Source organism: Lepidochelys kempii, chromosome 5, assembly GCF_965140285.1.
Source record: "Lepidochelys kempii isolate rLepKem1 chromosome 5, rLepKem1.hap1, whole genome shotgun sequence".
Classification (NCBI taxonomy): domain Eukaryota; kingdom Metazoa; phylum Chordata; order Testudines; family Cheloniidae; genus Lepidochelys; species Lepidochelys kempii.
This window is the reverse complement of record NC_136384.1, coordinates 78,633,543-78,659,266: the sequence shown is the minus strand read 5'-3', so window position 1 is coordinate 78,659,266 and position 25,724 is coordinate 78,633,543. Positions and strand designations below refer to the sequence as shown.

The 25,724-nt window shown below is 40.4% G+C and overlaps 1 protein-coding gene across 1 annotated transcript in view; it reads right to left on the bottom strand.

Moving 5' to 3' along the window:
• PRDM6 (PR/SET domain 6) overlaps positions 1-25,724 on the bottom strand; it is a 93,241-nt gene that overhangs the window by 18,562 nt on the left and 48,955 nt on the right. The window contains exons 3-4 of the mRNA XM_073346225.2: positions 12,439-12,566; positions 1,814-1,938 (exon numbers count right to left, since the gene is read on the bottom strand). Coding sequence (XP_073202326.1) covers positions 1,814-1,938; positions 12,439-12,566 — 253 coding nt within the window. The remainder of the gene's footprint in view (positions 1-1,813; positions 1,939-12,438; positions 12,567-25,724) is intronic.

Sequence of the window (25,724 nt, the reverse complement as noted above, 5' to 3'; positions counted from 1 at the left end):
AAAGTTCCTTTACAAAATTATTTTTTAAATGTTTCCTCAACCAAAACAAACATGGTAATCCATGTTATTTAATTTAGCTATGTCTAGTCCTTTCTATGGTGCTTTTCACTGTACAATCTGAGACCCTATTTTATGAGTAGCGTTACCTCCAGTAGGATGTGCACTGCAGTACAGTTTTTAAAACACATCCAAACATCTTAGGTGTATGGAACAACATGTGCAGTAGAGTCTGTTATATGTAAACTTTTCTTTTCATAACTCTGTTTTACGTTTCTGTGTCACACAAGGGACATTTAATTTTTAAAAAATTGTAAGCATAAAATCTCATCAAGAGACTCAAATAATGAGGTTTCAGAGCTAAGTAATATTTCACAGTTCATTGTGGGTAAAATTCACCCTTGTGCAGAGGACCAGCACAAGGGCTATTTTGAGGGTTTAAGTGGCACTTAGGTTATGCATAAGCCTGGTGCTGGCCCTCTGCCCAGAGATGAATTTTTCTCTTTCTGTCAGTCTCCCTAGCTTGTGGATGAAACTCCTTGGTTTCCCTTGTAGCGAAGCAGTAAGTGACAATATTTAAAGATTTAACTGTGATGGGATTTTGTTCACTGTATCATTTAAAAAAATGATTTTGTAAAGTACAACTCACAGAAATGCAAATAATATTTCTGAATTACCAACTGGAGCAGATGATTTTTTTAGTGCTAAACATTATGGCCAGTAACTTAATGTCTTTAAAATTCCTCTCAAGTATAACAGATTTGAAAACTCCAGATGAAAAAGGATGTTTATTTTTGACAGTTTAATCCCTAGTATCTTGCTGTTTTATTGCTGCCTGGTTCAGTATTTAAGTTGCTAAGAGACCCAAGTTCATCTCAGTATAGCTGTTTAAGTATCCAAGTATTTGACTGAAAAAATATAATATATAGTTGATTATGCGCTTGCAGCCACAGGGTCATTTTTGGCCAAAGTCATTCAAGCATTTATTATTTGCTTCTTCCACCACATAGAACACATGGCTGTCACAATGGAAAAGAGTTCTCTGATGCAAGCTGAAAGAAGGTAGTCCTACACACACACACCTACCCAAACAGACCAATCCTATGAGGTGCTGAGCACTCTTAATTCCCATTGAAGAAAAGTACACACAGCACCTTGCATGACTGGGTCTGTGATATAAATTATATGCTTTTTTAAAATTTGCAGTAAAATAAAATGGCAGGGGAGAGGAATGAATGGAATTGGGGATAATTGTGATAGGATGGGGGCTCCATCATCATATCAGGGTATTTGTAATTAGCCTTTATTTAAAGGAACTATCATTTTCTCTAACCACAAGGACCCCATCTTTATGGACAGCCAGCCTAGGCCTCCATCAACACATCCCACAGTAATACAATGAAGCAGCATTGACAGTGGCTGGAAAGATCACATTATGTTATCTTTTTGGCAAGAGAGTAAATCCTATGACAGAACTGGCAACTAGCAAGAGGGTTGGGGAAGTAAACAGAGAATAAACTGATAATAAATCCCTAGTAAGGAGGGATTTCATATGTTGCTATGCCATAGGGGGAACCTGCACTTTAGATCTGAGTCCTGCCCACCTGTAGGTATGTGCGTTTTACTCATACTTCATGTTCCACTGAAGTCATATATCTTAAGGATTTCCAGAATCAGAGCCTTACTTTGTAATCGTCTAGCTTACCTTAAATAAATATCCACGGTTTACTTCATACTTCTTAAGAAATACAAGGCACAAAACAGATTAATTGTGAAATATGCACTGTGGACATATAGTTAAAAATAAAATACTTACAATTTTCATCCTGTGCAATACACTGTAAAGGGATTCCAAAGAAAGATGTGTAGCTGTCATTGTACCACACCAGCAGTTCAGTGCCTCTGGGGATATCTATACAGGCCCTGTAGAATATATTTGACCTAGTCATAACAAACAGAAAAATAGCCCAGTTTAGGAACAGGTAGTGCTCCTTTTACCATACGCACTATTATGATGGAATTCCACTGTTTTGGAAGAATTTCTGCAAGTTATCCTGAAAGAATAGCTCATTGATTATAGTAAACCTGAATCCATCTCATCAATGTGGGACTCCAATTAGTGCTTGTAACACAGGATAACAAACAGCTTAAAGCTGCTACTTTGTAAGTATGTCGACACTACAAAATTAGGTCGATATTATAGAAATCGATTTTATACAGTCGATTGCATATGTCCACACTAAGCGCATTAGGTTGGCAGAGTGCGTCCTCACTACCATGGCTAGCATCAACTTACGGAGCAGTGCACTGTGGGTAGCTATCCCACAGTTCCCACAGTTTCCGCCACCCATTGGGATTCTCGGTTAAGCTCCCAATGCCTGATGGGGCAGAAGCACTGTTGTGGGTAGTTTTGGGTACATGTCAGTCACCCCTCCCTCTGTGAAAGCAACAGCAGACAATCGTTTCACGCCTTTTTTCCATGCGGACACCATACTGCTTTCAGCAGCCAGTGCAGTAGGACTGCTAACTGTCGTCATCCACCGCTTCCACTGAAACTCTACTCTGCTGCTATTGTCTCAATTGTGAATTTCTCCATGTTGTCTGTCATGGGCTCCCGGGTACATGTTTTCTTCCTCGAGAAATGTGCGCTGTGCAAACCGTCGTCAGCCACCGCTTCCACTGCAACTCTGCTCTCCTGCAGAGGCCATACCACAGCAAGCATGGAGCCCGCTCAGATCACCACAGCAGTTATGAGCATTGTAAACACCTCGGGCATTATCCTTCAGTATGTGCAGAACCAGAACCTGCAAAAGCAGGCGAGGAGGCGACGGCAGCGCGGTGATGAGAGTGATGAGGACATGGACACAGACTTCTCTCAAAGTACGGGCCCTGGCAATTTGGCCATCCTGGTGGCAATGGGGCAGGCTCATGCTTTGGAATGCTGATTCTGGGCCTGGGAAACAAGCACAGACTGGTGGGACCACATAGTGTTGCAGGTCTGGGATGATTCCCAGTGGCTGCAAAACTTTCGCATGCATAAGGGCACCTTCATGGAACTTTGTGACTTGCTTTCCCCTGCCCTGAAGCACAAGAATACCAAGATGAGAGCATCACCTCACAGTTCACAAGCAAGTGGTGATAGCTTGCAACGCCAACTACCAGTCAGTCGGGAATCAACGCAATCTCTGAGCTGCTGCTATCAAGGGTAGTGACTCTGGGAAATGTACAGGTTATAGTGGATGGCTTTGCTGCAATGGGATTCCCTAACTGTGGTGGGAATAGATGGAACGCAATATCCCTATCATGGGACTGGACCACCTTGGCAGCCAGTACATAAATCGTAAGGGGTACTTTTCAATGGTGCTGCAAGCACTGGTGGATCACAAGGGACATTTCACCAACATCAACATGGGATGGCCGGGAAAGGTACATGACACTCACATCTTCAGGAACTCTGGTCTGTTTGAACAGCTGTGGGAAGGGACTTACTTCCCAGACCAGAAAATAACTGTTGGGGATGTTGAAATGCCTATAGTTATCCTTGGGGACCCAACCTACCCCTTAAAACCATGGCTGATGAAGCCATACAGAGGCACCCAGGACAGTAGTAATCTTAGCCCAGCAGAAGAATCTGTCCTATCTCGGGACCTCTCCTTCTGCCCCTCCACCCCCATGAACATGATACAGTTCTATGGTGACCTAGAATCCTATTTTCGACGTCTCTGACTCAAGGAATATTTCCAACACACCTCTGAACAACATACTAATCCACAGAGACCTTCCTACCAACACTACAAAAAGAAGGATTCTGGGTGAACTCCTCCTGAAGGTCGAAACAACAGACTGGACTTCTACATAGAATGCTTCCGCCGATGTGCACAGGCTGAAATTGTGGAAAAGTAGCATCACTTGCTCCATAACCTCAGCCGTGCAGAACACAATGCCATCCACAGCCTCAGAAACAACTCTGACATCATAATCAATAAGGCTGACAAAGGAGGTGCTGTCGTCATCATGATTAGGTCGGAATATGAACAAGAGGCTGCTAGGCAGCTCTCCAACACCACTTTCTACAAGCCATTACCCTCTGATCCCACTGAGGGTTACCAAAAGAAACTACACCATTTGCTCAAGAAACTCCCTGAAAAAGCACAAGAACAAATCCGCACAGACACACCTCTGGAACCCCGACCTGAAGGTATTCTATCTGCTACCCAAGATCCATAAACCTGGAAATCCTGGACGCCCCATCATCTCAGGCATTGGCACCCTGACAGCAGGATTGTCTGGCTATGTAGACTCCCTCCTCAGGCCCTACGCTACCAGCACTCCCAGCTATCTTCAAGACACCACTGACTTCCTGAGGAAACTACAATCCATCGGTGATCTTCCTGAGAACACCATCCTGGCCACTATGGATGTAGAAGCCCTCTACACCAACATTCCACACAAAGATGGACTACAAGCCATCAGGAACAGTATCCCTGATAATGTCACGGCAAACCTGGTGACTGAACTTTGTGACTTTGTCCTCACCCATAACTGTTTCACATTTGGGGACAATGTATACCTTCAGATCAGCGGAACTCCTATGGGTACCCGCACGGCCCCACAGTATGCCAACATTTTTATGGCTGACTTAGAACAACGCTTCCTCAGCTCTCATCCCCTAATCCCCCTACTCTACTAGCGCTGTATTGATGACATCTTCATCATCTGGACCCATGGAAAAGAAGCCCTTGAGGAATTCCACCATGATTTCAACAATTTCCATCCCACCGTCAACCTCAGCCTGGACCAGTCCACACAAGAGATCCACTTCCTGGACACTACGGTGCTAATAAGCGATGGTCACATAAACACCACCCTATACCGGAAACCTACTGACCGCTATTCCTACCTACATGCCTCCAGCTTTCACCCAGATCATACCACACGATCCATTGTCTACAGCCAAGCTCTACGATACAACCGCATTTGCTCCAACCCCTCAGACAGAGACAAACATCTACAAGATCTCTATCAAGTGTTCTTACAACTACAATACCCACTTGCTGAAGTGAAGAAACAGATTGACAGAGCCAGAAGGGTGCCCAGAAGTCACCTACTACAGGACAAGCCCAACAAAGAAAATAACAGAATGCCACTAGTCATCACCTTCAGCCCCCAACTAAAACCGCTCCAACGCATCATCAAGGATCTACAACCTATCCTGAAGGACGACCCATCACTCTCACAGATCTTGGGAGACAGGCCAGTCCTTGCTTACAGACAGCCCCCCAACCTGAAGCAAATACTCATCAGCAACCACATACCATACAACAGAACCACTAACCCAGGAACCTATCCTTGCAACAAAGCCCGTTGCCAACTGTGCCCACATATCTATTCAGGGGACACCATCACAGGGCCTAATAACATCAGCCACACTATCAGAGGCTCGTTCACCTGCACATCCACCAATGTGATATATGCCATCATGCGCCAGCAATGCCCCTCTGCCATGTACATTGGTCAAACTGGACAGTCTCTACGTAAAAGAATAAATAGACACAAATCAGATGTCAAGAATTATTCATAAACCAGTCGGAGAACACTTCAATCTCTCTGGTCACTTGATTACAGACCTAAAATTCACAATATTACAACAAAAAGACTTCAAAAACAGACTCCAATGAGAGACTGCTGAATTGGAATTAATTTGCAAACTGGATACAATTAACTTAGGCTTGAATAGAGACTGGGAGTGGATGGGTCATTACACAAAGTAAAACTATTTCCCCATGTTTATTTCCCCCCCCCCCCACTGTTCCTCAGACGTTCTTGTCAACTGCTGGAAATGACCCACCTTGATTATCAGTACAAAAGGTTTTCTCTCTCCCCCCCGCCCCCCGGCTCTCCTGCTGGTATTAGCTCATCTTAAGTGATCACTTTCCTTACAGTGTGTATGATAACACCCATTGTTTCATGTTCTCTGTGTATATAAATCTCCCCACTGTATTTTCCACTGAATGCATCCGATGAAGTGAGCTGTAGCTCACGAAAGCTTATGCTCAAATAAATTGGTTAGTCTCTAAGGTGCCACAAGTACTCCTTTTCTTTTTAGTAAGGAGCTGTTCAACTATAGGCTGAGCAAGTGCAGAATGGTGGTAGAATGTGCATTTGGACGTTTAAAAGCGCACTGGTGCAGTTTACTGACTCGGTTAGACCTCAGCGAAACCAGTATTCCCATTGTTATTGCTTCTTGCTGTGTGCTCCACAATATTTGTGAGAGTAAGGGGGAGACGTTTATGGTGGGGTGGGAGGTTGAGGCAAATTGCCTGGCCGCTGATTACGCACAGCCAGACACCAGGGCGATTAGAAGAGCACAGCAGGGCACGCTGCGCATCAGAGAAGCTTTGAAAACCAGTTTCATGATTGGCCAGGCTACGGTATAACAGTTCGGTTTGTTTCTCCTTGATGAAAACCCGCCCGCTTGGTTCACTCTACTTCCCTGTAAGCCAACCGCCCTCCCCCCTTCAATCACCGCTTGCAGAGGCAATAAAGTCATTGTTGTTTCAAAATCATGCATTCTTTATTAATTCATCACACCAATAGGGGGATAACTGCCAAGGGAGCCCGGGAGAGGTGGAGGAGGGAAGCACTGGGTCGGGTGAGGGAGGAGGGACAGACGAGGCCACACTGCACTTCAAAATTTATTGAATGTCAGCCTTCTGTTGCTTGGACAGTCCTTCTGTTGCTTGGGGTGAAGTGGTTGGGTGCCCAGAGGGCCCCGTCTCCCTGCATCCTTGGGCATCTGGGTGAGTAGGCTATGGAACCTGGGGAGGTGGGCAGGTGGCTACAGTGGCGGGCTGTGCTCCTGATGCCTTTCCTGCAGCTCCACCAGACGCCAGAGCATATCAGTTTGATCCCCCAGTAGCCTCAGCATTGCATCCTCCTCTCATCATGCTGCCGCCACCTCTCCTCTTGCTCCCACAACCTCTCATCTTGCTCGTCCCTCCTGGCCTTGTGTTCATTTTCTGCTTTCCTGGACTCTGCCACTGTTTGCCTCCACGCATTCTGCTGAGGTCTTTCAGTGAGGGAGGACTGCATGAGCTCAGAGAACATTTCATCGTGAGTGCGTTTTTTTCACTTTCTTATCTACGCTAGCCTCTGGGACGGAGATGATAGGGGGAGCGTTGAAACATCTGCAGCTGCAGGAGGAAAAAAAGGGAGAGTAGTATTTAAAAAGACACATTTTAGAGAACAATGGGTAGACTCTTTCAGGGTGAACGAAGCTGTTAACATTACACAGCACATGTGCTTTCGGTACAAGGTGACATTTTGCCTTTTATATTGAGGGCCTGCTGGTTTGGTGAGAGAGATCACACACACAGGGCCGGGCAACAGAATTCGGCTTGCAGGCAGCCATGGTAAGCCACAGTCTTTCAGCTTCTTCAACCTTCATAACATGTTGTAATGGTTTCAGACAGCATCACCCTCCTTTCCCATACCAAGCACCCGTTGCATTGGCCATTTAAAAGGAGGGGCTGTGGTTTTCGGGTTAACATGCAGCAGAAACCCAACTAACCCCCCCCACACACCCAATTCTCTGGGATGATCACTTCACCCCTCCTCCCACCACGTGACTAGTATCAGGGAAGATCCCTGCCAGGCAAATGCAAACAGCTCAGCGTGAACGGCCCCCCTCCCACCACGTGGCTAAAAGTGGGGATGATTTCTTTTCAATGGCCACCTCTGATTGTTCCCTTAATAATGTCCCTGGAGGATTTCCGCTCCATCCCCAGACATGTTAACAGACTTTTCAAGTAGCTGTACTGGCCGCAAATGCATCCCAAGTCTTCAGGGCAAATTAATCATTAAACACGCTTGCTTTTAAACCATGTATTATATTTACAAAGGTACACTCACCAGAGGTGCCGTCTCTGGCTTCATGGTCCAGGAGCCCACCTTGGGAGGGTTCAGAGGGTATTGGCTCCAGGGTGAGAAACAGTTCCTGGCTGTCTGGGAGAATGGTTTCTCCACTTGCCTGTTGTGCGCTATCCTCCTCCTCCTCCTCGTCCCCCAAATCCTCATCCCTGTTGCGTGAGACTCCATGGACGGGGTGAGGTAGTGGTAGGGGCACCCCCTAGAACTGCAAGCAGCTCATCATAAAAGCGGCATGTCGGGGGCTCTGACCCAGAGCGGCCATTTGCCTCTTCAGTTTTTTGCTAGGCTTGCCTGAGCTCCTTAATTTTCACATGGCTCTGCTGCAGGTCCCTGTTATAGTCTCTGTCCATCATACCCTTGGAGATTTTTTCAAATATTTTGGCATTTCATCTTTTGGAACGGAGTTCCGATAGCATGAATTCGTCTCCCCATACAGCGATCAGATCCAGTACCTCCCGTTCGGTCCATGCTGGAGCTCTTTTGCAATTCTGGGACTGCATAGTCACCTGTGCTAATGAGCTCTGCGTGGTCACCTCTGCTGATGAGCTCGCCACACTGGCCAAACAGGAAATGAAATACAAAAATTCCTGGTGCTTTTCCTGTCTACCTGGCTAGAGCATCTGAGTTGAATGTGCTGTCCAGAGCGGTCACAATGGAGCACTCTGGGATAGCTCCCAGAGGCCAAAACCATCGAATTGCGTCCACACTACCCAAAATTCGACCCGGCGATGTCAATTTCCGTGCTAATCCCCTCGTCGGGGAGGAGTACAGAAATCGATTTTAAGAGCCCTTTAAGTTGACAAAAATAGCTTAGTCATGTGGATGGGTGCAGGGTTAAATCGATCTAACGCTGCTAAATTCGACCTAAACTCATAGTGTAGACCAGGGCTAAGGTAGTGTAAGCTCTAAGAAAATGTTTTACAAAACATAATAATCTATTGTTGTTGCAGTATCCTTTTTGAAAGAAATTTTAAGGGAGACAGATTTTTTTTGTTTCAAAAACATTCCAGTGCAGAATTTGGAATGCAAATTGCACCAGTGCACAAGATCTAGGAAGTGGGACCGACTCAAAACAGATGAGTTTATTTTCACTATCCAAACTGAGGGAAACTTCAAACACACAGTTTAGAAGGTAAAAAGTAAATAGATAATAATTCTTTTAGATTTAGTAAGTGCTGTTAGTAACAGAAGTGAAGAATTTTTTTAAATACAGAAGATGATTTTAAACATGTGTCCTCTTATATTTCCTTCAGTCTCACAACAGAAATATATCTCCCAAAAGAGAGAGAACTAAGGTTGAATAATATGGACTTCTGGCCCAGAAGAGTCCAGAAAACAGGGCTTGTAATGAAAAAGAGTTACTGAGGAAATCTTTCTCAATATGAAACATGGGAACAAGGTTGATGGCCCCTCGGGTAAGTATGATCTAGTATTCACCATAACTGAGAATCCTTCTGTAAGTTCTATCCTCTGGGAAAACACTGGGACATTCATAAGCCATGGATCTGAGAGTTCTCAAATTTAGGGAAAAAACCCTAGAGTTTTGCAATCAAAAGACTAGAAGGCCTGATCCTGATCTCTCTTTGAGTGAAAGGACTTGAGTAATTCCAATGAAGTTAGAGGTAGGTGCAAAATCAGTGTGAGATCAGAATCGAGCATCTAGAAGAGGAACTGAAAATCTTATTGGTTTGTAGTAGCTTTTCGCTTAAGCCTGGTACAGTACAGTAAAACACCCTTATATGAGATGGATAGAAATTCAATACATACAAGAAGAGCATTCCACTCTTCCTGAACGATTACACACCAAAATGATACAGTCAAGGTACCAAGAAATGACCATTTTTTAAAACAGCCTGCGTAAGGCAGAAAAATATCTATAGACTTTTAAAAAAATGTTCGACCTCAACTGGTTTTCTCAGTGAAGAATTGCTACAAATATTAGCCTGAAGTTCAAGATAAAAGAGTTTAGAGTTGGTAGGCCTTAAATTTAGCCTTTCTGTAAAGAATTTGCCATAGCAGTGCAATTTGTTCCTTGTATAACACTGCAGACATAAGGAGAATCCTTCACCACATTTTTCATGGCAGTGAGATATGCACTTGTCAACATATTTTGTCACCGCAAAGTGGCTCTTGGCAACAGGATCATAAAGATCAATAAAAAAGTGCAGATTCTCAATATTTTACTAGCAGCTGCAAAAATTTCATTTATCTTGTTATTTTCCTCGCTTACTGCCACCCTGTCTCAGGAGGGCACTGCTAGCTAAGCAGAATGTTTTTCCCAACATTCTATGAATATCTGACAAAAACTCTTGCCTTCGTGTGTCTCTCTCTCTCACTCTCTTTCTCTGCTTCTCTCTCTCCCAAAGCTGTACATGTTATTAATTCTTTCCACCGTTACATAAAAATCAAAATTGGAGCCATGCTATAAATCACCAGCATCTCCTAACTTGAGAAAAATCGAGTCTACTTTGTACTTCACCCTTGTAACATTTCATCTCTCAGTTTGGCTTCCCTTAACATAAACACAGCAGTCCAGCAAATGAATGTGCTAAAACCAAATGACACACTTTGCTGCTGAAAGAGCAGAACTGTTTTTGAGCAATGGGTGGTCTGTGAAGCTTGGAGTAGGCCGAAAAAAAATGTGTAAGTGTACACCGTTCCTTACAAGCGTACAGAGCTTCCAAAACTTGCAGAAATCTCTGCGTGCTGAAGTACATCAAAGGGATTTTTCCCTTTTCGGATAATATTTCCTTTGCTGACATGTATTTAGTATTGTGGTTGGATGACTCATAAAGATAGCTTCATGGCGTCCCAACGCAGTTGAAGCAGAACACATGCCAACAAACATTATTGTCAGCCTCAAAATAAAAACAAAACGTTCAGCTAAGGGTCAATCAATCAAGAGTGCTTTCAAGAAAATTCCATTTAGATATTACAAATCATAACAGAATGAATTTAAACCAGCTGACTTTCTGTGAGGAGGATGTCCATGTACAATAAAAATTAGACCAGTTTTTCAGTGTCCAACTTTTCTATTTTCTTACACTTGGATTCAGTCACTGGTGATGGATGCCAGTTTTTTAAATTGTGTTTTTGTAGTTCATTTTACAAAGATCTGAAGTAATCAAAAACAGATCAACAGAGGGAACTCTAAGTAAAAGTTTCATCATGAAAGCAGAGTTGTAAAATATACTTAATATTGACAGATGTGTAACGACTTTCTCATGCCCATATTTCATTTATGTTTTTCATCTATATGTATGTATACACACACACACACACACTCTACACATACTCAAACATGGTTGTCTCAGTGGTTCATAATATACCTGGACTACCAACTAAAAGTGCTCTTTACAACACAGAGACAACCTTAGTTTAAACAGACAATTTAAAAAATGAACCATCAGAATTATAGCTAAAAATATAAATATTTAAGAGCACAATAAAAGTTTGTAATAATATAATAAAACATTGTCATATATTCTTCTTTGAATTGTTATTTTATTTTGACAAGGGGTCAGAAACAAAGTTTAAAAATGCTATTGGGCCATTTTTATCATTGTTAAACTGGCACCCTAAAAGAAAATAATCAAACTGTGCGTATTTTTCATTTTTGTTCGCATTCACATTTGTTAAAATATTATAAATAAGTTTAAGACTTGCCATTAAAAAAAAAACCCAAAATAAATAGCCAACAGCAGGAGTGCTCAGCTTAGTTTCCAAACATTCTTTGATGTACTTGCTATAACATTTAATACAGCCAAACAGTTGCTTCTGATTCTGAAGGGGAAAGATTTGTTTATGGCTGAGATCATATATTTATGTAACACATTTTTTAGGTTTTTTTCTATTGTTTGTAGGGGGAGAAATGAGAGCCATAATTTCTTTACACATTCTTTTTCACATTCTCATTTTTATTTTGTTATAACCTTCACTAGCTATTGACATCATAGGCATAGGCCATGAGACCATATTGGCTGACAGGTGCATTTAGCAGATGCATATTTGGGTCATAAATGCCCAATGATTCTCCCCAAACTGGCTTCAGTGTTCAAAATTCTGATGTTTTCATTTCAAATGAGGCCTTCTCCTTGTCCTTCTCCCCTAACATAATTATTTATTGTAAGGGATGGAGGACAACTTTTCCAAGTAAACTACTCTTTCCAAAGCAGTCTACTGAGACTACTCAAAGGACATGCAGATTGCTTCGTACAATGTGATCTGCATACATGTTCCTCTTCTAATGTCATAGGGTTTAAATCATCAGGAACATCAGTGAGATCAGAATCAACCCTGCAGTATGTGCTCTCAATGATATTCTCCTTCCCCACCCAGTTTTTGACAACCAAATTTAAGAGCTCTTAAATCCATACTACTGAGATCGTACTGCACAAAATGAAGCCATTCAAGAAAGCCCAACAATTGTTTGTGAACTGGTAATAATTACACTTCGGACTTTTCACTTCAAGGATTTTTTTCTTGCAGCAAATAAACCAAGACATACTTTACCTGTACTGAACTACTGTTAGATTCTGTTCCCCACAGTGCCTTGCACATCGGATATACCTCATCCAACTTGACTTACTGGGTTCCCCGCCATCAATAAAGTGCTGTAGTGTCCCATCTTGGTCATATATCTGGAGAAGAGGTCAGAAGGTCAAGTAGTTAGAACGAATCATCAGCAATCATTTTCACTACTTTGCCAGTGTCTCTGTGTGCCTGTTCCAGAAATTTATTGCCATGAGATTTGTCACTGCTTATTGATGCCCTTAGAAATACAAACAGAATAAAGAGAAATATTTTTGGTGATGCAAGTTTATCATGTTCCTCTTATCAAGCCAATCTTTTTTATATTAAACATATTTGTGGTGTCTCAAAGATGTGACTATGTTTCCCAAAGAATATTTAACCATTTTTGACAGGCCAGCCTTAAATAATGAACTGCCAGATAAACAAGAAAATCTGGATGTAAAGGCTGCATTGAAATGGCTGGAACAGCTGAGCACGGGTTAGTAATCCCTAAACATCTGAAGAAGTGGGTTTTTTACCCACAAAAGCTTATGCCCTAATAAATCTGTTTAGTCTTTAAGGTGCCACCGGACTCCTCGTTGTTTTAATCCCTAAACAAGGATCACTTCTTTCACATTTCAAATACAGCAAAAGCTTGTACTTTAGGACAGGATGGCACAGAGTATAATACAGCAAATACTAAACAACTGGGGAGCCCTAAGATTCATAGTACTAAAATTAATGGAAGTGGAAGGAGAAAGAGTAATTAAAAGCACAATTTCTGAGGTAGCAAATGAGAAACCAGTCTTGAAGGATCTACGTTTTCTTAAATAAGACATCCCTGCTAAGGACAGGAAAACCAGTCTGAGTTTTAAAAAAGAACCCCACTTCCCCCTTCTTACTGTGTCCTTCTAGAATCAAAGACTCAAACCTCTTTGGAGGATCTGAAATATTAGGTTAGCTTTTAGTTCTCCATTATTTTTCATACACGGATGCACTGGAATTTGGATTGGAACCAGAAGACCTAGACTACAGTGAGAGAGCCTGTTCTCACAACCTTTTTAATCAAATTTTGGAAATCATTTGGATAGTTTGGTTAAGTTTCAGATAGGCAGTCTAACAGTTGGGTACTTATCCAAACCAAACCTGATCTCCAAACCTGTTGAGATTGCCCGTTTACTAATTCCTATCCCTTTAAGAGCACTTTCTTTCATGACATGCTTGCAGAAAAACATCTAAGCATATTAAAAATAATCTTCCCTTTTAAAAATTAGTTCAGCTAATACAACAGGGAAAACATACATATATTAAATTGAATTGAAGATTTAAAAAGAAAACATATTATCAATTCCATAAACTCAATTTTATGTTGGCAGAATTGATCCAGAAATTATATTAAATAAATCAGTGTAACTGTGTCTCAATCATCATTTTAAAAAAGCCAACCTGCTTCTAACCATGAGCACATTAAATGCACCAAACAGGGCCAGCCTAGCACAGCGCCCTACCACATGGGAGATATGAGCTCACAATCTGACCTTGTTTCTTTGCTCCTGGTTGAGAAAGGCTGGGATTTCTTTAGAGGCAATGTATTCATCACTGGGAGATGATGAAGGGGAAAGTGAGTCTTCTACAATGACCCATATAGTTATTCATGAGTGGCTATAACAAGCTAAAGATGGAACCATGCCTGATGCTCCTTGACTGGAGGGTCAGCTAATCCAAGAGCTAAGAATTAGGTGAACATAGCAGGGATCCTCAGGGCTTTAAGGGTGTCTTAGAAAAAAAACCTGTCTAAAAAGGACAAATAAATGTTCTTGAAGGTTTTCATTTGTTGTTTTTTCCATGTGTTGTACCTTGTTATTAACTAACAAAAACATGAACTGACATCCTTTTTCATATAAATACATGCTAATTTATTGTACAAATATAGCAAATATGCTACAATGAATAAAACATATGTAATGGAGAGGGAAAAGCTGTACAGGAAATGTGCCCACAAAGAGAGAGAGAAGGAAAAATTAATGACTAACAGTGTTTGGCTGGAACCATCCTGGCAAAATCTGTCTAAACAGTTTTTCACACAATGCTTATTTTGTATTTACTGAAGGCATTTATATGGTGCCTTGCATAGCAACATGGATTGCACTTAGGCAAAAAAAAAATCCCATTCATAGAGCTAATATCCCCCTCTATGCCATGAATTCTAAAAGATGGAGATGAAAAGGATGAGAACAGCAGACCAGGTAAGAGGGAAAATGGACCCAACATTTATAGATAAACATGGACAAACAGAGGCCTTTCCACACTTTCTGAATATGACTAGCTAGTACCAATTCACTTGGTACCAATTCACTCAAGCTTCACTCTTGAGTAGAAATAATCCCCTTTATAAAACACGAATGAACTAAATTATAGCCCTGATCCAAAGTGAACTGGACTTGCATTGACTTCACTCAGCTTTGGATCAGGCCCTGTAACTGTTACCTCATTTTACTGCTGACTTATATACCTATGGTTTAGCTTTCTGTATCTCCAATTGCTCCACAGCCGTAGAAGCAATGTCTATAAAAGCAGACAGGAACTCTAAATTGGGCAAAGTTTCATAATTCTGCTAGCTTTTCTTATGTTTGGGAGACATCACAATTTCTCTGTCATATTTTCTATTGGATTAATGGCAGGGAGAGGAAGGGGAAATTGCTACAAATGTTGTTGATTTGTACAACACGATATCACTACATTTTTTGCACGATATCACTACATTTTTGTCTAACTCAGGCAACAAGTATGAAGGGCGGGGGGAAGCATAAGCAGCTTAAAGTAGAACATTTATACTCTAGCACAAGCTGTGAATGGAGCTACTCTGGCATATTATATACATTTACACATTCCCTCTATATTACACATACACATATACATACTATGCATGTAGCGAAGCTAGCTTTGTAATAAATTGCATTTACTATGCATTTACCTTTGACAGTTTTGTCTGTTCACTTATCCATCCCTTCTGGGATTACGTTTAACAGATTCCAGAAGAAGCTGCCATGCTGAAAATAAGGTATTCTTTCCCCAACTCCGGCTGGAGAACCCACTTGCCTCTCCAGGTCCCACAACCCTCCTCACCCTGTGCCTTTCCCTGACATGACCAAGGGAGTGGAATCCAACCAATTCATTGTCTCCTTTCTCCCCATGTTGTTTCTTTCAATCAGAGCTGGGAGCAGCATCCAACCTGCTTACTGGCTCCCCTTCCCTCTTCTGAGCCAATATAACTGTTAATTCTTTGTTAGTTTTGCTAATAAGTAGTACATTAACATTTCCTATCTTTAGTCCGTTCTAATTTATCTTAAGTAGTACACCAAGCTACTGGTACAGTTCAGATACTGATACAAGGTTACTCTATAAGGGTTATTTATATGGTACGACTTGTTCCTTCTTTATTAATCTCTATGCGATAGGATATTGATGTTTTACAGTTTAAAGAGATTATATACTCAAATTTAAATGCAAAAATGTATGACGATTTTGCAGTTATATCCCTTGGTTTCAGAATATCAGAAGTCCTTGCTTTCTTATCCAGAGCCAGAGCATAGGTCAAAGTGGAAGAGGGCTCTAAATTGACATAAACTATTGAAAGTAATCTCTTTTCCAGTTTTTATTGCCCCTTCTCCAGAATACAGCCTCCCCAACATTTAGGAGCATAGGCACAGTGAGCAGCAGCAGACTATGAGGTATATGAAGGGCAGATGACCAACCTCTTTCCAGGTTGCCATCAACGCTGCTACATAAACTAGATGTGTTCAGAGCAGAGATATAATGGAGACAACAAGTAGGCAATTGGTGCGCTGAGACTGCTGCTTCTTATCCCAAATATAATTGTTTCATCTACCCTGTTTGTTTTTGTCCACTTGTCTTTTGTCATATGCTAAGGTTGTAATCCCTTTCAGGGGCAGGGTTTGTCTTTTAATTACATGTATATACAGCCCTACACAATGGGGTCCTGATCCTTGATTGCAGCCTTTGGGAACAACTGCAATAATATAATAAATAATGATGAAAAGATAATATTAATAATAATAGTCTTTTCAAACCAGATAATATACCATATAAGTGATCCTTGAAAAATCTAGGAAAAACGGTTACTAAGCAAAATAAAAAGCTACTGTAACCAAACAGTTGGGTACTATTTAGAATATGCAAGGGCGTGCGCATGAATTGAAATGTGACCGCTTTTGGAGGGGCACATTAAACACACACATATTACACACATCAAACCATATCAACGCGCACACGTACATCATATGCATAGAAATAAACAGCAGTACACTCACTATTTCAACAAAAATACATGTGCTGTGGAGCCATCTGAATAAATGTATCCACAAGTACTTGGTGCGGTGGAGTCACAGAGCTTCTGCGGCCCTGGCAGGGAGAGAGCCCCTCTCTCTCTTCCTGCTGCAGTCCCAGGGCTGGAGGAGTTCTGTGTCTCTGCTTGCCCCCCCCCCCCCCCCCCGTGCATGTCCCTGAGAATATGTCATGTACTAAACTTAAATGAGACCATGCACCTCCCGCTTGGATGAGACTCCCCCCCACCCCGCAAAACAAGCTGATGTCCTAGTCATTGCCACAAAAACAATAATAATTAATAATAAATGAATAACAATATGCCAGACAAGACATGGCAAAAGCATTCAGAAAACTCTGAATCATTTTCACCCAGATGCTGCCATCTAGGCTCTTGATTAACATGCAGGTACGTGGCAAAATACACCTCCAACGCTGTTGGATGTACAAGGTCCTGAAGTGCGCAGTAACTGTAATGGAAGGTTGACATTTTAATGGAGCATTTCTGCACAGAGAGGCAAGCCAGCAGTGAAGTAGTTAAATACAAATTCACAGGAGACACAGTGAGGGAAAAAATGGTTAGTTCAGTCGAGTTCTTTCCTCTCTATCTGTTGCTTAGCTTTGTTCTCTTTCCATGGCTTAATGAAGGATTGTGTCTTTTGAAAGTCTGCCTGCATTTTATTTTTCCACTTAGACCAATAAAAAGTATTAGCGTACAACTTAATTGACCTCGTTTTCCTTGCTTGCAAAAAGAGGAAAGACTGGCCCTCACAGTGGAATTTTTTAAAGAGAAAACGTATATGGTTCTACATTCAGATTCTAAAAGTGACTATTATAATTATACTTTTATTTATGTTGTAAGGCATCAAAGAGATGGCTAAAAATCCCAAACTCTGCAAAATAATTCTTACTGTTGATAGAGGATTTTTTTACTTTTTGCTGTACAGTATTGTCTATATTGATATGACACATATAAAGGTCATGGTAACTATAATTTGCAAGCAGGATGAGATTTTCAAAAGATTTCCCTCAATATTAGATTCAGGAAGCTGCCTGTAGGAGTTTCTTTGTAAGGGGCCCTCCAACTATGGACTCCAATGCCCTTCTGAAGGGGCTAAAATGTCCAGGCCTTCAGGACCCATTGCAATGCCCATATTTTCATTTAGGCTTTTGGAGAAGAGAATTAGGTGTAATAAAGACTGGGCTTTGTGGGTATGCTGTGGTACTCTGACCTGATATCACTGGTTGGTTATTTGTTTTGGAAAAGCTGCTGTTTGTGTCATTGTATTCCCAACATTTTATTTTTTTCTAGAATTTAAAACATTCACTATTTATACAAAAATTAGCATTGATCCTGAACCTAAGCTGTGGTTTGCTTTTTAACCCAAACTCCACCCCCTAGCCTAAATTTAATCAGGAAATTTTGACTTTTGTCTCCCTCTATCTCAATAATATCTTATTCCAAATCTTTCAAGCTTTCCCTACCGTTGGATCTCTTTGACAACTCAAGTATACTCTTTATTTGAAGAAAATAGGTTATAATTAAGCAAAGTAACTAACAATTGTATTGCAGAGAGTTTTGGAGCCCAATATTGATCCTATTGATTTCTAGGGAGTTGACTACTAATGTATTTAAAGTTAAGCACATGCTGAAGTGCTTGGATAGATCAGGACTACAGTGCTTGGCACTTTGAAGGATCAAGCCCTAAGGTTATAAACCTGATCTCTACCATGCAAATGGCTTGAAATCCCTGGATTTATTTAGGCCAAACGTAAAATGGGAATAATAATGATTATTCATTTTTGTTGAGTACTTTGCAATCTATAGATGAAAATGTGCTATGTAAATGTAAAGCATTAGTATTAGTTACACTGGTCAAGTGCGGTAATTAAACACAGCATGGTTCAGTGTCTTGACTGAGAGGGCCTGTGGTGCAGTAGATTAGCTAGGGCTACAGAATAAAATGTCTTGGGTCTGATACTTAATATGTTATTTATTTTTTAGCACTTCTAATCAGCACTCAGAGCAAAAATGAGCTGCACTCTATGTGAATAGCTAACTCAATTGCTTAGTAATATGAGTATTTTGACAGGGACACACTGAATGAGGAAGCCTCACTAAAATAATTATAAATTTAGTCAGTGTTGCTCTTTCCTTTGATTTATTAATCTGGTAACCCACTCATCCTATTTACTGAAGATTTGAAAATCATCTCTTTATTCACCTATGCAAAACAAAACATGAAAAAGACCAAAGCCAAACTCACAAACATGGGAAATTCCCCAAGCACATCATTTACAAAACCCAGCATTTAAAAGAAAGGCAATAATTAGATAAACACATAATAAATTTTACACTAGATATATAATAAACAAACACAAGCACAAAGAAATTCATGTTACATCACAGCACAGTAACCTTAAATTTGATGCAAAATTATTATTACATCAGTAATATCAAAATACAAACAAAAAACTAGTTTGAAAAATAATTTAAAATATCCATGTATAGGTAATTACACTGACACATCCATAAATAATTTTTACCATAAGCTGATAATGTTACATGGCTTTTCTCTTCAGCTATATAGACATTATTTCCAAGAAATGTCAGTTATAAGTGCTTTACTAAACATTCTACTCTTAGTTGATAAACAGATTAACTGATATTTTGCACTTTAAAATATGCCTTAAAAAGACTATCTAGGGACAGATATCAAGATAACAAAATTTTTTTTTAAAACCAAGAACTCCTAAGTTAGTGTTAAAGTGGTTAGGATGCAATAAATTATTCATTCATTAATACTTGATAATAAAAACAAACAATTCTTATTTGGACAGTGTAAGGTACTATAGTAAGTGGACTTTATAGATAGAAAGATACATAGACACTATGTCCTTAGCTATTAATTTACTTACTTTTAAGTGTTTGGATTTTGTAAATGATGTGATAGGTAGCTACCATTGTTGTCACTTAGCAAAGTCAACTATTTTTTTAAAACATTTTTTTTGTTTTGCGAATTTTTATATTACACGCACACACTTTCTGCTTCAGTCAAAGGCTTCCAAACATTTTTAGATGCACTTAAAATGTCTTTAATTACTATTAGCAGAAAAGAATCTGAACTACGTGAGCAGTAAGGAAACATCAGGAGGCCTCTCTGGAAGAAATTTAAAAAGAAACATTCTTGAATGTTTGTTGGAGATCCTCCCCAACAGCCTCTGCACATCTTTAAAAATGTAGAGAAATCAATCTTGATATTCAATGATCTATAACAGCTCAGGCTATCCTAAACACTTCTTTACAGTTAGTCATATCTGGTATGGACTTGCAATATCTTGCAATATCTGCTTAATGTTTCTTCTCTTTAATCTAGCAGCCATCCTCTAGCCATTTTTTAAAAAGAAAATATTTGCCAACTAATTTAAAAGTTACTTGGACTTAATGTATCTCAAAGGATTATAGCATATGAAAATATAAATATTGTTTGGAACTGTCTGTGTTAGGTGAAAGGCTTCATCTCTCATTTAGACCCCAATTCAACAAATGCACACATGTAGTCTCATTGCCCTCAGTGGGACTACTCGTGTAAAGAGAAGCATGTGTGTAAGTGGTTGCGGAACAGAGGTCTAATTCTGGAAAGCTGATGAGTTCATAAAACGGTTGATTTTAAATAAAAGTTTCAATGTTCGATTTTGACACTGAATCCTGGAGGTCCCCTGTTGTAAAGGAGATTTCCACGTAACAATAAGGGCTAGTACTACTCAACAATATGGTCCTACATGGTGACGTTACAGACTTCAAACTAAATTTGTGTGAAATTGGTACCCTATAAACTAGATTTTCTCCAGCACAGAGACAAGGGCATGGAGGCAATGTAACTTTTAGGGCTGTAATAAGCAACATTCACCAGTTTACAAAGGCAAAACTCAGAAAATGTACGCATGCACACACACGCAAATTAAAGCTGATGGAGTTCCCACAAAGCATTTTATGGCCTCCTCTTTTGTATCCTCTTAATGACTTTTGTAATGCTTTTGTCTCCCCTTAATAGCTCCAGTGACACGATAAAGCAAATGCTGGTGTTTAGTGCACCAGTGGTTCCAATTTGGAAGATTTTGCTTGATTTTAGTATTTGAAGATCCATATTGTGCCCCACTGCCCATTCCTATGAACGCAGTCACAATAGCAGCAAGGGCATGTGGAGGCAGCACCAATTCAGCCAGCTGAAGTAGCATCACCACAGACTATGCTGAGGCAGTTTTCCAACTTCTTCTCCACTGTGCATAATAAGCAAATTGGGCTCAGTGCGTAGATATACTACCCTCACAAAAAGCAATGAGCAAAAATGAAAAATGTTCCAAGAAGGGAAAGATAATGAAAAAAAAGAGGGAAACAAATGATCAAAGATGTGATAATCCTGAGAGAAGAACTTGACACCAAGTCCAGCTGGGCACAGCAGAGACTCAAGCAGGTGTGTTCAGGGAGAAGCAGTTCCATATGTGAACTCCTTAATGAAGAAGGCCCATGCACCCAGTCCCAATAAGTGCCTGAAACTGCAAACCATTGCTCATGTGAATAGTCCCACTGAAATTATTGGTACTATTCATATGAGAAGATGTTGCAATTCCTAAAATGGCACCTTGGACCAGAGAACAAGGACAATCAAGCTGACCCTTGTTACCTCATTGCTTATAAGATGTGAGCATTTCTTCTGGTATGTAACAATGGATACCATCATCCACCACCTTTAATATCTATATTAACTTTACCAAACAATCCCAGCATCCTATGTCATTAAAAAGAAGTCAGCTAATTCCTTACCCCCATGTTGTTGCTTCTTTGTTTAACTGAGAAGTTCTTTTCGCTCATATTCATACAGTCAAATCCAACTAGGCAAAAAATTAAAGGGGTAAAGATATTTAAGCACAAATAGCATTTCAGATTTGTGCTTTAAACCACTGTTCCTCGACCTTTTGGATGCCAGGGACTGGCTTGCTGCCTTCTTCAATTGTGTCAGGGAGATCTAAGGGACCACGGACCTGTTGTTGAGTAACACTACTTTAGACCATTGGCAGCTGGTATAAGAACAGGTGTTGGTAGGTTAAATTATTAGGCCTCAAGGGAGGCAGTATTTTCTGGTGATTAAAGCAGGGGAGTGGGAGTCACCACTCCAGAGTTCTTCTCCTGGTTCACTGTGATCTTGGGGAAGTCACCAAGGGCCAAAAGGTGCTCATAAATAAAAGGCTCCAAACACAGCAGAATTGCTTTGGTTCCACTGTGCAAGTGGGGCAGAGGGTTTGGGAAGTCTTTGCAGGAGAGCTCTGTTTCCCTTACATACCTCAGAGTTCAGCTCTGCCTGTCTCCATGGCAGCTGGGGCTTGGTGACATGGTGAGAGAGCTGCTCAATTGATCCACTACATTTGCTGTGGGCTGTTTTAAAAATATGGCTTCAAACTGTGCGTGCACAGCTTTGGACAAGCCTGTATTATCATGAGTGTTAGAATTTACACTTGCAAAACCCCAGACCCAACATTTCTCTTATGATATTTAAAGAAATATTAAAGCAATCACTATCTAGAGCATATGGAATGGCTGTTGGTGTAAAATCTGTGGAGCTCTGTTAGAGTAAGGAACCAAGATATTTTTTTCTTCTACTTTGTAGTTAGAGTCTTTTATTCTTTCTTTTATCTATTTTATGATTTGCGATAGCTCTCATACCACCATAGTGTCTAAGGGATAGATTTACAATGGTATTTAGGTGCCTAAAGATGCAGATAGGCATCTACCAGGATTTACAAAACTACCTCAGCAGGTTAGGTGCCAAATTTCCATTGAAATCAATCGGAGTTAAGTGCCTAAATACCTTTGAGGATTTGGGCCTAACTGCCTTATATTCTGGTTGCAAGTAGTTGCCTCTTCTCAACTCTGGACATGCCATTAGCAGCTTCTCCTACATTATGAATACTGCTGCTGTTGCATTTCAATGCAGAGGTGTTTGCTGCAGGAACTTTTGCCACCTGCCTCCTTCACAAATACTCATCAGAGTTGGCTTGCCAGTACAGTGACCAGATATCCCAATTTTATAGGGACTGTCCTGATATTCGGGGCTTTGTCTTATATAGGCACCTACTATCCCCCTCCCCCACTTCCCGATTTTTCACACCTGCTACCTGCTATCCTACTTAGCAGCTCCATGGCTCTGAGAGAGGTAAAGGGGCCGAGGGTGAAAAACTGACTGGATCTGAGGGTCCAACCAAGGAAGAGGTAAAAGGGAAGAAAATCTCCAGGATCAGATCCAAGGTGAGCTTCTCATTGTGGAAGGAAAGAAACAAGTAGTACAAATTCTTTCACTGTGTTTTTAGCCACAGTCTCCTCATGGCCATGCGTCATGTGAATTATGTCCAAGGATATTCCACGAAAGAACTTACAGGAAACAATGTGCATAATAAAGTACCTATTCAAGTAGAACAGCTAGTTTTTGAATGGACAGTGTAAGGTGGATGTGTTGCTAATACACCCAGGGAGGAGTGCTACAAAGATATTTTTACTAATTAATAACAAAAGCAAGATTGGTATTTTACTTCAGTGGAGCTACAAACATTTTACATGACAACCATTCAGTATCCCTCTGCTGTAAAACAGGCTAGAAGTTGGTTTCCAGTTTCTTACCTAAGGATCCTACTGTGCCAGTGTCACAAATACCGTCACTTCCAATAAGGTGATGGCCCCCAGCGGCAAGAACAGGAGATCCAGAAATCCCAAACGTAATTATATTTTATTTCCTCATAAATAGAGTTCACAGTTTATTACGGGTGAGAAGGGCTTCTAGCTTCATACATTGTTGGGTTGGTTAAAATGAGTGGAATTTTCCTCTACAGAAGTGTAGATGTCTGTGCATAATTCAGTGAAGTGTTTCTTTGTTTCTTTTATACCCAGAGTGCCTACATTTTGCCCAAGTGATGGGCAGACTTGCCAGGACCATCATTAAGGGCTTGATCCAAATTAAGTCAATGGGGCAAATCTATTGACTTCAGTGGGCTATGGATCAGGCCTTAACAGTCATAGTCCATGAAACAAGCCCATTGAAGTGCAGCCTAAGGAGTTCTTCAGTGCAGCCTGTGGTCACACTCATTGAATATGGAGGTCTAACCATAGGGACGATAGGTCTCAGCTATGATCTTCAAGTTCCAGCATATAATGCTTTATCTCAATCTGAGCAGCTAAGGGCTTGCAGGCCTGTAATCTTGGTTGCCTATACCTCCATGTTGAAGGTGAGAGGGACCACAAGACACAACACAGACCTCCATGGGATGCCCTTTGACTTACCTATTTCATGTTTTATATATATTCCGAGAAAAAATGAAATTAAAAATAAATAAAATTAACAATTCATGACAGTTTTTTCTGTAAAAACCAGAGATTCTTAAATAAAAGCCCATACTAGAAACAACTTAATTTTCAAGCAATGGTAGGGAAATATGGTATCATGTTCCCCTGAGATCATTACTGATTGAGCTGATTGTGATCCAGCAGAAAATAAGCAGGTCAGAAAAGGAAAAATAGTCTGGTGCTTAAGGCTGAGGCTCTGCACCAGGACTCAAAAAATTGTGGTTCAATTCCTAGACATGCTACAGAGTTCCCTTGTGACCTTGGGCAAGTTACTTAAGCTCTCTGTCTTGAATTCCCAGCTGTAAAAATAGGGATAATACTTTCTTCTACCCTTTGTCTGTCTTCTTGGTGTTTCAGGGTAGGGACTATCTCTTACTATGTATTAGTATAGCACCTATCTCAATGGAGCCATAATCTGAGTTGCTTCTAGGCTCTGTTACAATAATAACTGTTTAAATGCTTTTTGAATCCCACATTTCTGAAAGAGCTGTTCATGTTTGTAGTGAACAAGGGAGTTAATTTTTTTTAAAAAGATATCATACTTAACTTCTTTGTGCAAGTTTTAAATAATGAAGCACATTGTTATTTTTAGTTTTGAATATTTTGGAATGTCTGGAATGCCAAGTTCCCAAGATGATGATTAAAAGGTCAAGTAATAAAATATATGATAAACTACGCCTGAGATTCCTCATAAAACAAATGAGTAATGGCTGTAAAAACTGTCTTGCTGTAGTTTAATACTGAAAAATGTGTGTGTGTTGTATCAATTCTTTCCTTCCATTAGATTACAGAAATATTAGTAAATCAGCATGATAATGTTTAATTTGCAGTTAATCCTGTTTCAAGGCTGAAGTCAGAATCAGAAAAAACAGTTGAAAAGAGTCCGTGAACAGTAACACAGTACTGGTGTTCGCAGTGGACACCTTTTGGACAATGTGAAATTGATTTTTTTCTTGTCAGAGTGCAAGTCAGGTATTGGTAAGTATCACATTAAGTTTCTTTAGAAGATTACTGGGGTTTCTGTGAGGATTATAACAGTAGATTAGAACATGTTCAAGTCACAGTCACAGGAGCCCTCCAGAGCTGTTAAGCATTTGGCATATCTCACTTATCTCTAAGGGTGGCAGAGGCCATCAATACAAAGTGGACCATCAATCAATCTGGGGTCTTCTTCAGACATCTCCTGTCAGATGATCAGAGGAAGACTTTGGGGAATCAGCTTTACATTATCAGGATTTGGTCTGTGATCAGAACAAGCCACTGAACCTTTTACTTTTCACTTGGCAAAAACATATACACTGGAAAAAAGTCCTGACAGTTCATTCATTTTGCTCCATACTGGAGCCAGATGATGTTTGACTGGTGGGACCCACCCTCTTTGATGTTGTACTCTTTTGAGAGTGGCCTGCTGTGAAAAAAATTTTATCCTTCCAAATTAAAGAGAAATATTTCTGTGTCCAGCTGTTCCATGTGACATGTTTGCCATTTTTCAGTGTATTGGCTTTGTGCCATTTTGCAGGCTGTGTTTCAAACCTATCTTTTTCCATCT